Source organism: Pempheris klunzingeri, chromosome 12, assembly GCF_042242105.1.
Source record: "Pempheris klunzingeri isolate RE-2024b chromosome 12, fPemKlu1.hap1, whole genome shotgun sequence".
Lineage (NCBI taxonomy): Eukaryota > Metazoa > Chordata > Actinopteri > Acropomatiformes > Pempheridae > Pempheris > Pempheris klunzingeri.
This window is the reverse complement of record NC_092023.1, coordinates 22441969-22455359: the sequence shown is the minus strand read 5'-3', so window position 1 is coordinate 22455359 and position 13391 is coordinate 22441969. Positions and strand designations below refer to the sequence as shown.

Genomic DNA, 13391 nt, shown 5'->3' with positions numbered 1-13391 from the left:
TCTTCACTTCAGGGAAATTTGGTAGCTTAGAGAGGAGAACGTGTCTAAAAAAGTTCCTGTTTGGAAGCTCAAACTTTTTATTTTTGCAAAAGCTGTTAATTGTGAAAAGTAAATTTTTGTAATTGTAAAATTGTAAAAAAAATCCCTAAACCATCTGCTATTCCTTAAATGTTGAGTCAATTAATGTTTCACTAAATTGTTGATATTGATGGCATGGAGCACAGAGAGGACCAATAACCTTCTTTTCTGAAACAGATAAACGGGTTGATCTCTCTTGACATGGATCCATCTCTGGTACAAACCTCTTGGTTGTTGCTCTGACAATGAATCAGACAAACTGGTATTCCACACAAAATACAGTGACAAGGTCATCTTCTGTATCTGGAGTAGATATTTTCATACATCACACACTATCTCTGCTCTTTACAACCAAACAACACACAGAGAATATAGGTCACCTGAAGGCCTGCATGTAAAAAAACACGAATATTAACATCTTTAACTACTGTAACAAGTTTTTATTTTGTCTGTATCCTCTTTTGTTTTGTTTATCTCGTTACCTAGGTGATGGTGGACAACCCAGACTTCACTCCCTCCCAGGTGGGCGGGCTCTTCACTTTTTTGGCTCGTCAGTTGGCCAAGCCAGACAACACGCTTTTTGTGAATAGAAAGCTCTTTGATCAGGTAACCATCAGATCCCTCAGATACCCCAGCAGAGTATTCCATTAAAGGCTGTAATATCAGGGTGCTCATTACGAAAGTCATTTTCGGACGTATTTATGAGAGTAGCTAACCTCCAACACCATTCATCCACATCTTTGCTCTTATTGTCTTTCCAGGTGCTGGAGTTCCTGTGCTGCCCAGATGATGACTCTAGACACACCGAAAGGCAGCAGGTTCCATTATACATACATATCGTTGTGTCTGCGGTCTGTGATTTGCCGGATGATTTCATCATGCCATGACACTGGACTTTATTGTGCCTGACCTATAGGTTCTACTAGAGCTGCTGCAGGTCGGGGGTGTGGTCCAGTTTAACGAAGGAAGGCTGTTGGCTTTGGCAGAGAAGGCCAAGTTGTGAGTAGTTAACCAAAGACTTGAACCAAAAACATTTGCATGAAATGATTGCAGTTGTAGTGAGTAACTGTAGTATATTTTACCTTTGCATATTTACCCTGCATCTCTCAGCTCAATATTTAATATTTCTTTAAGGTTATGAGCTCACACCCTGGGCCCAGGTTATGCTAAATATATTTTACATATTCCTTGTATGATGCCCCACAAAAGTTGTTGGAGCCATGTGCTGAAGAGGGGTCAGCTGTTTTTGTTCATACGGTGTCACTTTCACTTAGCTGTCAGGTGTTGCTATATAGTAGGAATTGACAGTTTTTGCCAACCCACACGGAAAACACTCCTGTGAGGTATTGGGGAACAGAGAGATTTATGCTGCTGCTGTAATGGATTATAGCTTGAACCACTGAAAATCCTCATGCGATGGGCAATAAATAGCCACAAGAGCCAGAGGAAGAAATCACTGGACTGTTTTTATTTCACTAGACGTGCAGTACGCTGTGTTATGGTGGACATGTCAGGTACTAGCTCATCTATGCAGCCTCTCAGTGGCTTTAGGATTTAGGATTTGGAGCCACTACAGAAGTAGTTCCACAGATGCACATTCATTCAGCCTGCATGGATGTACAAAATCTCAACAGTGACTGATGTAAGGTTACAACAGATGCATTTTTTGGTAAGTCCAATATTCACTCAGCCTTTGGTCTCGACCAACTCCTGAGAAAGAATGCTGGCTGTTTAGCTTCTCCATAGTCCACTTTCTTCACCAGCTAGTTCTCTAACTGTGTCTCTGTGCCTGTTGCTGTTGGAAACAAGAGTTGGACTGAGGACTGAGACTGAACCACAGTAAATTTGAATTTGTTTTGCAGAGGCTAAAAAGTTCTGTAAAGATTAGGGGAGGTACAGAGTTGGTGGTGATTCCCTGGGGGTTTGTCACTATGCAGTACATACTAATGTATTCACACGAACATAAAAACACTGATTAGTGGAGCTTTGAGTTCACAATGCTGATTATGCAGGTCATTCATTGAGATGTCTAATCTAAAGTATCCATTTAGCAAACACTAGGGACAGCAGTGTACTTATATAAATCATTATTATTGTTACATTTTGTTGCCCAGGTTACATGTCTTTGTGTTTTCTTGTCAGCTACCAAATCTGTGAATTTCTTTATGAGAAGAAACATCTGTATGACATGATCATTGACTGCTACCTGAGAGACCCTCTCAGAAAGGTAACATCCTGAACTTTTTGTAGTTTATCATACTATATATGTATTTGGTGGATGTTTGCATTTGCGTGTATGTTTATTTGTGTGTCTGTGTGTGATTGTGTTTGTGGGTTATGATTCCTGCTCACCAAAAAAGAGTTAACAGCTGGTGAAATGTTGCTCCATCAGAGCAGGTCGTCTGGCCATGTGGCACACGCTGCGTTTCCTTTATCCTTGCTCGAGAACGTACAAGGCCTCTGTAAATATGACTATTGTAGACAAGTGTAACATAACTGATATAACCGGCTGATTCCAATGAAATGTGCCTGTGTGTGTGTGTGTGTGTGTGTGTGTGTGTGTTCATCAGGAGGAGATCTTCAGCTACATTCACAATCTCCTGTCCATGCCTGGCTACAGCCCTGAGGCCAAACAAACAGTCAAGGACAAAGCACTGCAGCACATCCAGGTCAGTACATAAAGAGATATTACACACAGATCTAGACAGACTTGATTTCTGGTTGCTGGTTAAGCAACTCAGGAAGAAAGTCCTTCCCTGACTGAGGATGGCACGTGTGTGTTTTCAGGTTTATACTTTCAAAATCGAGCTTGGTCTTGCTAGATTTTTCAATTTGGCCCACCCTGCCTTTAACATGAGCATCTTTAGAAGAAGGAAACCTGTATTCCCTGCAAACAGGGAGATGAATGTGGACGGATTAACACATCCATATTGTATAGTTGCATGAACAAAGGTCGTTAAAAACTACTGCTTTGTCTACAATTTAGCTTTTGGTCTTTGTGTAGTTTTTAGAACTGTGTAGCACAGCACCGCCTCAGCTGCATGGCTGCTTGGTCACAGGCTGAGGAACCGGTTTGTTTTGATTCCTCTGCTCTTCCCATTCATATGAATGCATCCTTACAAATGTAAGGAGGACACAGATGAAGGAAGACATTCTTTGTTTGCCTTAGCACGTAAACGTCCAACATTTTTTACAGGAGCTGGTGACCCTTGACCCCACCAAGTCAGCTGACCTAGTGGTGTTTCACTTCTCTGAAGAGGTGCAGCAAATCATCTCTGAGCTTCAGGTGAGATCAAAATAAATAATGACGTGTTATACAGTAGATTTAATACATCTTCTTTATCTGGTAATATTAGCACTGATAGCCTGGCTACCTTTACAAACTATCAGCTACCAACTAGTTCACAACAACTTTCTGCACTAAAACTGCTGAAGATCATTTTTAATTTAAGTAGAAAAGTTTAAAAAGTTTTTATTTGTATCATTTTTGCTGCATCCGGCATTTCTGTGCAATTTATTGCTCAGTTTGTTTATCGTCAACAAATAAAAACATAAAGCACAGATAAAAAATAAAAAACACACAAAAAAATCACACTGATGACGTAGAGGTGTCAAAAAGTCATGTATCAAATATGATACACATGGTGTTACAGGGTTAAACACCAAACTGGCCAACTGCCCTGACAACAAAAGTTGTCCCTAATTTAACACCAAGATCTATCTCAGTGTTTGGTGATGGAGCTTTCTGCAGTTTTAAATCAAAGAGATGCTCTTAGAACAGCCTGGAAAAAGAGAGCAACAAACTGATGACAAGTGGTGTGATGCAGAAACACCAAGCCGACAAACAGATCGAGAGAGCGCTGAAGCAAAAGGGAGTCATAAGGAAAGTGTTTCCTTGGCAACAGATGTCGACAAGCAACGGAGGAAACCTGATGCTGAAGGGGGTAGTTACATAAGAGAGAAGCTACAAGACATTAGGAGGGGGAGAATAAAGGCCAAGCAATCTTCAACAATGGAAAGGCCACATTTATATGAACACCAGTTTATTTTAAAATGTAATAAATATAATAGATATCACACTAATGTTGGATTTATGGAAGACAGACAAACCCCCTCATAGGTTGGAACGTTGGAAGCCAATATAATGAAAATTCTTGTTCTGGTATTTTGTGGTTCAAAAATACTGTTCCACGTAGAAAATGGAGAAGTTTGTTTCGTATGGCACTGAGAATACACCACAGTGGGGGGGCGCTAAAAGATCAAATTGAGGTAAACAACTTTACTTTGCTGTGTGCTGCAGTGGAAAAGCACTCCGCTGCTTGTGGCTGTTCACGGCTAATACCCCCCACCATGAAAACACTCCAATAGACTGACTTAAAGACTGGAGAAGCTTAATGATGTCAGTCACTGTGAACTAAACCTTTAAAACCACCCAGACTCAAGGACTTCACAGCACAACATGGGGGAGTGGAGAAAGTTTGAACTGTTTGGCTGAAACTGAAGCCCTGGGTGTTCTTCTGCTTCAGTTTGTAAAAGAGCTTCAAAAACAGACCGTTATGTTAATGTTTAATGTTTGATGTCATCTTGAATATTTACTCAATCGGCCCCTCCACCCCACATGTCGAAGTGTGGGCAGGATAGTGATTCACTATTAGATGATTAGTTTTCCTCCTGGTGGCAGGGGGATTTCATGAATGGGTCAGTGTGAATGTAGTCTTCATGCACTTTGAGTGGTCAAAAAAAGAGACTAGAGAGGTGCTGTACAAGTACACTCCATTTACCATTTAAGACAGCAAACCTGGTAAACATGACACCAGCATATACTGATTGTTGTTGTCAGCGGCCTCCCAATTATTCACCATATAACTAATGAGCTACTTGGCTACAGCCTCGCTCTGCAAGATGGACACTGACATCACCTGCCATCTGTAGGTGGATCTACACCTCATCCAGTGCCCAGACGTGGCTGCAGTATATGCTGAATACCTGCACACCACCACTGTTGGCATATTGTAGGCTGCAACAGCCGCAACAAAACACCTGGAGTGATGAATGTTACCCCTGAATATCACAACACATTGTTTCCCTCTCTCTCTCTCTTTCTGTAGGATGATCATCTACTGTTCAAGTTCCTCAGCTGTCTTCTGGAGCCACGGTATGGCGTCCGTCCTGCTTCACTGATAACTTTGCTACCTCACTTTCACACATTTCCTCTAAATTCGTCCTCCCCCCCCACCTATCTATTTATCTATTTAGGGAAGGCCATCACACATCAGGGACCATCCTGCTCGAACATGGCCTCCATGAGCTTCTGCTGGACTTGATGAGTCGCTTTGCCCCCCAGCAGCTCCTGAGCTTCCTCCAGACCTCTCAGCACTACAGACTGGAGGAGGCCATACAAGTACTATCTACTACTTTGATAATATGCATTGCACGTATTAGTGCACACGACTGAAACACCTGCTTGTTGTTCCATGAACAGCTGCCTTCAGAGTCCACATTGTTCTAACAGCAGTAGTGTGTTACTGAAACGGAAAATATTACTGAGCACATTGCTTGATGTGGTCTTCTACCAGCTGTACCCCCGCTCTACCACAGCCCCCCCGGCTGTGGCTCTGAGGTAGAATGGGGTGTCCGTCAGTCAGATCAGTGGTTGAGCAGGACACTGACACAGCTTCAGTGTGTGAATGTTTATGACAGAACAGTCTCCTCCAGCTTCAGATTCCTCCTGAATGAATGATGTGTTAATGGCTGAATGAGGATGTGATGGAAAAGTGCTTTGAGTAGTTCAAATGACTAGAAAAAATACAGACCATTTACCAGCATCAGAAACTTGTAGGAAAGAACATCTGGTATTGATCCATGTTGGGAACCTCTGCTGTGATAATTCACAACTGTCTCGGATTTTCATTCCCCTTTTTCATCATTCAGACCTTAACAACACTGTTGAGGCTGTTTATGCTGTTACAGTCATTAGTTAGGAGGCTGTTTCCAAGTTCCAGTAAGAGCTAAACGTTTCAAAATTCCCATATATGCCAGGCTGGATATGTGGATCCTGATGTGGATGTGGATCCTAGTAATGTGCAGAACCTGTGGATAGGACACACACTCCCTGAACATTATAGTAATACTCTGACTGATATTATGGAAGAATATAATAAAGTCACCAACGAATGATCCAAATATTTTAGAACATTATAATGATGCTACAATCAGTCCTGGAACATTACACATGTAACACAATGTCTACAAAGCCTGTGTAGCAAAAAGCATCACAATGATGGCAGCAGCTTTAGCCCCCCCTCAGTGTCTACATAGTGAGGGGACAGTCGAAATGTCTGTTGTGTGAAGAAGCCTTAACGGTGATCTGCAGCGTAATGTTAGGCTACTTTTTTCTTGGTTTTATTGTATATTAAAAGAAACTTCAAGCCGAATACGGGAAAGACATTTTTAAAGATATCTGTTCACTCATGCATCCTAATTATTATAAATTCCCACCAGTTTCAACTCCCGGGGGCTTTGTTAGGACAGTAGGTAGTTAAAACTGATTGACTACACCTCGTAACTCACTTGAAGGAAACATTCCGTCATGGAATAAAATGACTTTCCGATACAAACGAAATAACTAAACCAATAGAATCAACATAGTTCTCTATTATTGTAGTTGATGAAGGCTGTGTTGATGGAATGGAAATGTACCTACCTCAAGGCCTGCACCACACTATACGGTAGAATGTTTCCTGAAGCCAGACTGGACTAGTTCACCTGTTCCCGTAAGTCTGAAAGCGTCTGCCTCTGTCTCTTTCTCTGTTTCTGTCTTTCCAGATAACACAGAAGTACCAGCACAATCAGGGGACAGCCTATCTGCTGGAGAAGAAGGGAGATATTCAAGGAGCTTTTGCTGTCTTGTTAGAGGTACAGAACACCCGGGGAGTAATTACATGTCACATTAATGAACTAATGAATCACCATTTACCAATTTGACACACAAACACACAGCTTGTGAAACAGTACTTGCACATCAGTCGTATTTATGTCCACATGTATTGGTGTGCAGGCGGGGGTCACTTTCAGTGGGATGGAAACATGTTTCACCGCTCCTGTTTTATGTAGTTGTTGTTGTCACAAATGTGCTTTTATAATCTCTCTGAAGACTTTGAAGGAAAAACTGGGTCTCCTGACTGCTGAGAGTGGCCGTGAAGATGGAAGGCGGGATGAAGAGGAGAGAGAGAACGAATCGACACTGACAAGAGTAAAGGATTCACTGAATGACATCATTGTCTTGTGTCATCAAAGCTCTCAGAACCTCTACCAGCAACAAAGAGAGGTATTGTGTGTGTGTGTGTGTGTGTGTGTGTGTGTGTGTGTGTGCCTTTTTGCAGGACCACTGGAGAACAATATTTTTCTAAACTATGTTGTTGTTCTTGATCAAACTAAAAGTGTCAAACTATTTGTGTGGTGATGTTTAAGGTGGTGGTGAGGGTCCGGGTCAGGGATAGGTTAGTGTGTAGCTCTGTGTAGTGTGTGTGGGGGTGGCACTGTCTGCTCTCATTCAAGATTCTTTATTTATCCTCCAAAAGGGAAATTCACATATAACACACACACAGCTCCATTCAGAAAAAATTTACAGTGAAAGAAAAAGGAAATTAAAAAAAAAAAAAAATGAAGTTAACAAAAAATAAAAGTAAATACCAATATACAAAAATACAAAATAAAAGAATGTACAAGAATAAAATATAGTGCAAATTAGAAAAATATAGTGCAAATCTTACAAAATGGTGAATAGTGGAAATTTACAAAGTGAGCTATTGTGGTTATGATGAGAAGACGGTGCCAGTCTGGAGGTGTTGGGTGCTGCATTGTTGTGCAGTCTGACGACTGATGGTATAAAGGAGCTTTGAGGTTCTTGGTTGGAGGAATCTGTGGCTGAATGTGCTCCTGAGTTTCCTCAGCTCGGCATGGAGGGGATGAGAGGGAACTCATGTGAATGATGTTTACTGTCTCTGTCACAGGTCCTGTGGTTTCCACTGCTGGAGACCATGATGGCTTCCCAAAAACAAGTGAAGGGTCTCAATGACCAACACACCTTTGAAGGTGAACACATACAGACAGGTGTTTGTGTTACTACTGAAATGTCCAAGTCACTAATTCACCCCACAATTTTTTTAAATCAGTTTTTTAAGTCTGAAGCTTGTAATAATGCATATTTTCATGTAAAGTCATGGAATTCATGTAGAATCAACACAAAGAAGGTGAATCAAATGCTGTTTAATAACATCTTTTTGACTTTGAATACATATTAAGATTGATTGATATTCTCTCCTGAACTACAGATTTCATGTAATCAAGCCATCGAGGCTTCAAAACGGACCCCTGGAAAGGCAGATTGACACGTTAACATTAACACATTAAAGACTTCACATTAATTCTGACTAATTACTACACGAGCACACAACAGTTGAAGAGTGTCATCTGAAAGCAGCTCTACAGTTTTAAGTGTCTGTAAACTGTTCTGTCTTCATGATTGTGTATGATATGATTACTTGTTTAACTCATTTAAAACAGCATGACAAGCCTTTGTGCTGTCATCGTGCCAGTGAGGAGGATGCTGATGTTGCTGTTCATTAAGGTGATATTAATTCTCTTTGTGTTTCTCAGTACTGAAGGAGCTCACAATGAAGGTTCTCAACTGTATGAGCAGCTTTATTTCTCTTCTTGCCATCATCCAGCGAATACTTCAGGTGTGTGTCTGTGCAGCCCGTCTTCATATTTCTCATTCTTCTCTTTGCAGAGAGACATGCGGTGATCTGTAATGTGTGATTTACTGACTGACTGACCACCGTTTGTACTGTCGCTGTGTGTGATGCTGTCTGCTTGCTTGTGTCTGTCAGGACCCAGTCTATGGGAAAGGAAAGCTGGCAGAGATCCAAGGTCTCATTCTGGGCATGCTGGACACTTTTAACTATGAGCAGGTAAAGCACTGGATGATTGTGGGTCTTTGTCCACTACTGTGAACTACGATGAGGTTCATCATTAACCTTGGACAAAAAAGTACCGTATTTATAAGCCGCTACTTTTTTCCCCACGCTTTGAACCCTGCGGCTTATACAACGATGCGGCTAATCTATAGATTTTTCTTCGCTAACGTTTCAGTGACGGTTTCAGTGCACAGGAGGAGGATGAATAAATACATTAATGACTTTTCTGTTTTGTTCGATCAGCCGTTTTACTGCCGTGTTACAGGCAACGTTTAGAAACAATTAAGGTATGTAGATAAACATTTACAAAATCTTTCTGTGTAAATATCTCATTTTACAACGTATATATCTGCGGCTTATAGTCTGGTGCGGCTAATATACAGGGTTCACAAAAAGTTAGGGATATTTGACTTTCAGGTGAAATTTATGGAAAATGTAAAAAGTGAATGCTACAGTGATATTATATCATGAAAGTAGGGCATTTAAGTAGAAGCATGCAATGGTCATTTTATTCATCTTAAACAATTTATTGAAAGAAAATCTACCAACAGTGGAGGGTAAACGAGGGTAAACGTAAAATTGGGATGTGGCCAAAGGACGTCCACTCCTCTCCTTTCTGTGACTCTTCCAGTCTCTGTATCTCTGTTGCAACCTCCTGATGACACTCTGTGACCCTCTAAGCTCAGTGAACACCTCCGTCTGAGGACTTCCTGTTTGAAGCCTCCAGTGTTGAGGTGCTGCTGATCAACTGTTAGGTGTCGTCTTGGTCTCATGATGTCAGAATGTGAACAGCACGATGAGGAGGACTGTTTAAATACCAATTCTAACTGAAGCAGGAAATGTATTGGTGGTGGTTCATCCTGAAATTTCACCTGAAAGCCGAATATCCCTAACTTTTTGTGAGTAGTGTATGTACAAATATTTTTTTCTTTTAAAACTTAGTGGGTGCGGCTTATATTCCGATGCACTCTATAGTCCGGTAAATACGGTATAGATTTTCTGGAGCTTTCAGTTGATGGAGTTTGTGCAAGAGCGATCGTGGAGCTCATGATGTAGCTCCATAAGCTCCCTAATGAGGTTGCAGTTGTGATGTCCTAAGGTTGTGGAATCAGTATAGTATATAGCAATAGCAATATTTAAATCCCATCTTGACACATATTCTTTTACTTTGATCCGCTGTGGCGCCCGAGATGGCTGCTGCTTTGTTGTGTTTTGCTGTAGTAGCCCGGGTTCTCTTAGCAGAGCTAACAGCTTCAGGGGAACAACTCCAATGGATTTTTTGGATCCACTCACGACTGCGTCTTTTTCCCCTCCACTCAAACAAGACAAACTCAGACAAACTCTGATCTTTTCCCGTCTCGTCCTACAGACAGGAGTGAGGATAAAAGTGGTCCTTTTCATCAGTCTGTGCAGAGCAGCATCTGAGCCACAGTTCATGTCACAGGGCTGAAGGCTGAAGGCTGCATCACTCCCACGCTTATTAACATGTTTGGTCAATACAGATATTCTGAACAATGAACCCATCGACACTGTTAATATTTTTTGATCTTATTAAATGTTGCTTTCTCTTGCTAATGAACACAGCAGTAAAACAGAGCTCACGTTTGAACAACAAGGCATCACAGCTAAAGTCGTGTTCATCTTATTTTGTCTGTAAACGTATTTGTAACCGACAGAACAATGCTGCCGTTTCTCTTTTAGACTTTACTGGAAACAACCACCAGTCTGTTGAACCATGACCTCCACTGGTCCCTCGCTCACCTGCGTGCTGCCGTCACAAGAGGACTCCACCCACGACAGGACTACTGTAACATCTGCCTCCAGCAGTACAAGAGGAGACAGGACTTAGCGGAGGAGATCATTGTGTTCAGGTGACACACGCCTCGGCAGCTTCTGTGTTTGATGGTGTCTGTAAGGTTCGGCCAGAAAAGTAGGTCATGAACTGCGTGCAGCTCTTAGCGTGTTTTTTTTATTCACATTCATCTTGGGATTTTGATTCACATCATATAGACTCAGTGGAGCCTTCATTAGACACACCTGTAATCTAATCCAATACAACTGTTCTGCCATAAAGGTTACTATAATGATCCCTTTAATAATAATAATAATAATAATAATAATAATAATAATGATACTTTTATAAAGTGCCTTTCTTGGAACTCAAAGACTGTTTTTTCTGGTTTTACTTTTCTATTTGACGCTGTCCTACAGGTGTTCAGTAAGGCATATGTTCTATCATGGGAGTCGTGAAATGTATGGCAGAACTGTTGTATTGGAGTACAATAGATTATAAAAGTGTCTCAATAAACTGGTCACTGAGTGTGTGTGTGTGTGTGTGTGTGTGTGTAAACCTGTGGCCAAAGGGAGCCAGTCTCTTGGGTTAGTGGAAGAGAACCTCACATCCCATATTTGTACAGCACACAAACGGTTGTCTGCTGGATGCATGGACAATAAAACTAAAGTGAAACACTTTAACACTTGTTAAAAACATGAATCCAGAAAACACAAATGTGACATGCTGAAGCTCCTACACTCTAATTAATGGTATTATTTCCCCTCATATTATCTACGTAAACACAGGCATATTAAAATCAGATAAATCACATTCAGTTGTACATAAACTCAGACCCTCCATGCAAAGATCTGCAGAAAACATGTTGATAAGTGTGTGAGTTGGGAAAATGTCATTAACGTTGTTTTTCTCCATCACGACTCCACGGGAATGTAGTGCTGTAATGAAGGAGTCCACAAGGTCCACTTGTATTTCCTCTGCTAAGAAGTTGTATGCAGCAAAAGCTGCTTTACTGCTGAAGCCTCTCATGTGCAGAAACCAGTGCACTTAAAAAACTGTACACAGAATTTCAGCCCCAGTCGGAAACTTCCTGAAACACATCAACACCGAGCGCACTGAGGGGGCACGAGTACCTGAGGACAGTCTTCACACTTTTAGTCTGCACACTTAGGAGCCAAGAATACAGAATAGCATGCATACAGAACATGTTTTAGGAACTTTAATGTATTTATAGAATACTGTAGATTTCATGTTGACATCTCTCCATAGTCTAGACATACATTTATTCACATTAAAAGTATGATGCATAAGAGTGAAGGTTTCCTGGTTAATATTTTAAAAGAAAAGTACAATATTTTGGAAAATATGTGTATAGAATATACAGCCACACCATACACACCATTAGTAGCTGGGTAACTGCACAACATCAGAAAATGGGGACAGCTAGCCTCGCTCCGTATGAAGGAAACAAAATAACCTAGCAGCACTTCTAAAACTCTAATGAAGAGGTTCTGTGTCATCTGTTGAGTGAAGGCTGGGCAGTTAATCACACCTGTGCTGGAAAGCCAGTCAAATGTATGTAAATAGATGTTGCCAACTGTTTCCTGAAACCTATTTCTTTCTTTCTTTAAGCCATCGCCTGTCTAGGGTCTCTGGCAGACTCAGTGTGTTCCTGCCACACACATGTAATGACACAGCACCATGTACTTCCAGCTGCTAACGCGTGTGTTCGTGTGTCCTACCAGCTGTGGCCACCTGTACCACTTCCAGTGCCTGCAGCAGAAGGACTGTGGCTGGGGCTGTGCTTCAGAGCTGCAGCAGCAGTGGAGCTGCTACAAATGCTCTTCCAGCCAAGGAGGAAGGGGGGGGGCTTCCGCCGAACCGGGAAGAGGCCGCAGCGCGTCCCTGGCACAGGTGTGTCAAAGATCGGAAAGGCATCCATCCGTTGTCTAAACTGCTCATCCTTCAGGGCTGCGGGGGGGCTGGAGCCAATCCCGAGAGGCGGGGTCCACCCTGGGCTGGTCCCAGAAAGACATGAGGGAATACATATTCCTTCAAGCTCGTCACCAAAATCCTGCTTAGTTTATTTTTTCCTTTGGATACACACAGACTGCTATTTAGGAGTAGTTTTATTCATGGGGAGTCAAGTTTTGTTCTCTCTCAGAGACCTCAGTCACTCCCCCCTTTCTTCCCCCCTGCTGCCTTTAAATGGGATAAGGGGAGCTCGTGTGACTTGCCATGACTGATTCTAATAAATATACCATAACCAGCCTCTCCTCCACACTGCCCCCAGCTGCGTCTCTCACATCAGCCTGTGACTCAGTGGTTGTATGATGTGATGCAGCCAGTCAGGACTGATAGTGACTGTGTTGGATTGATGCCGTCATATAAACAGCTTTAACAAACTCTTACTTTGGTAAATGTGTAATTGCACACACTCAACAGCAGTTATGCACTGTAGGATTATTATTAGTATATCTGACATGTATTCCTCTTCTCCCAGTACGTCTTTTTATGTCAGTTTGGGTTGTTTGTTTATTACA

At 41.7% G+C, this 13391-nt stretch overlaps 1 protein-coding gene across 3 annotated transcripts in view; it reads left to right on the top strand.

The window, feature by feature from the left end:
• Window positions 1–13391, top strand: part of vps8 (VPS8 subunit of CORVET complex) — a 53024-nt gene that overhangs the window by 37544 nt on the left and 2089 nt on the right. For 2 of the 3 annotated variants that reach the window (XM_070840740.1, XM_070840738.1), the window contains 16 exons: window positions 256–294; window positions 565–684; window positions 840–896; window positions 995–1077; window positions 2221–2305; window positions 2649–2747; window positions 3275–3364; window positions 5187–5233; window positions 5335–5479; window positions 6904–6993; window positions 7232–7405; window positions 8091–8172; window positions 8737–8819; window positions 8970–9050; window positions 10758–10927; window positions 12594–12762. In XM_070840740.1, the coding sequence (XP_070696841.1) occupies window positions 256–294; window positions 565–684; window positions 840–896; window positions 995–1077; window positions 2221–2305; window positions 2649–2747; window positions 3275–3364; window positions 5187–5233; window positions 5335–5479; window positions 6904–6993; window positions 7232–7405; window positions 8091–8172; window positions 8737–8819; window positions 8970–9050; window positions 10758–10927; window positions 12594–12762 (1614 nt within the window). The remainder of the gene's footprint in view (window positions 1–255; window positions 295–564; window positions 685–839; window positions 897–994; window positions 1078–2220; window positions 2306–2648; window positions 2748–3274; window positions 3365–5186; window positions 5234–5334; window positions 5480–6903; window positions 6994–7231; window positions 7406–8090; window positions 8173–8736; window positions 8820–8969; window positions 9051–10757; window positions 10928–12593; window positions 12763–13391) is intronic. The other variant, XM_070840739.1, reaches the window with a different exon arrangement.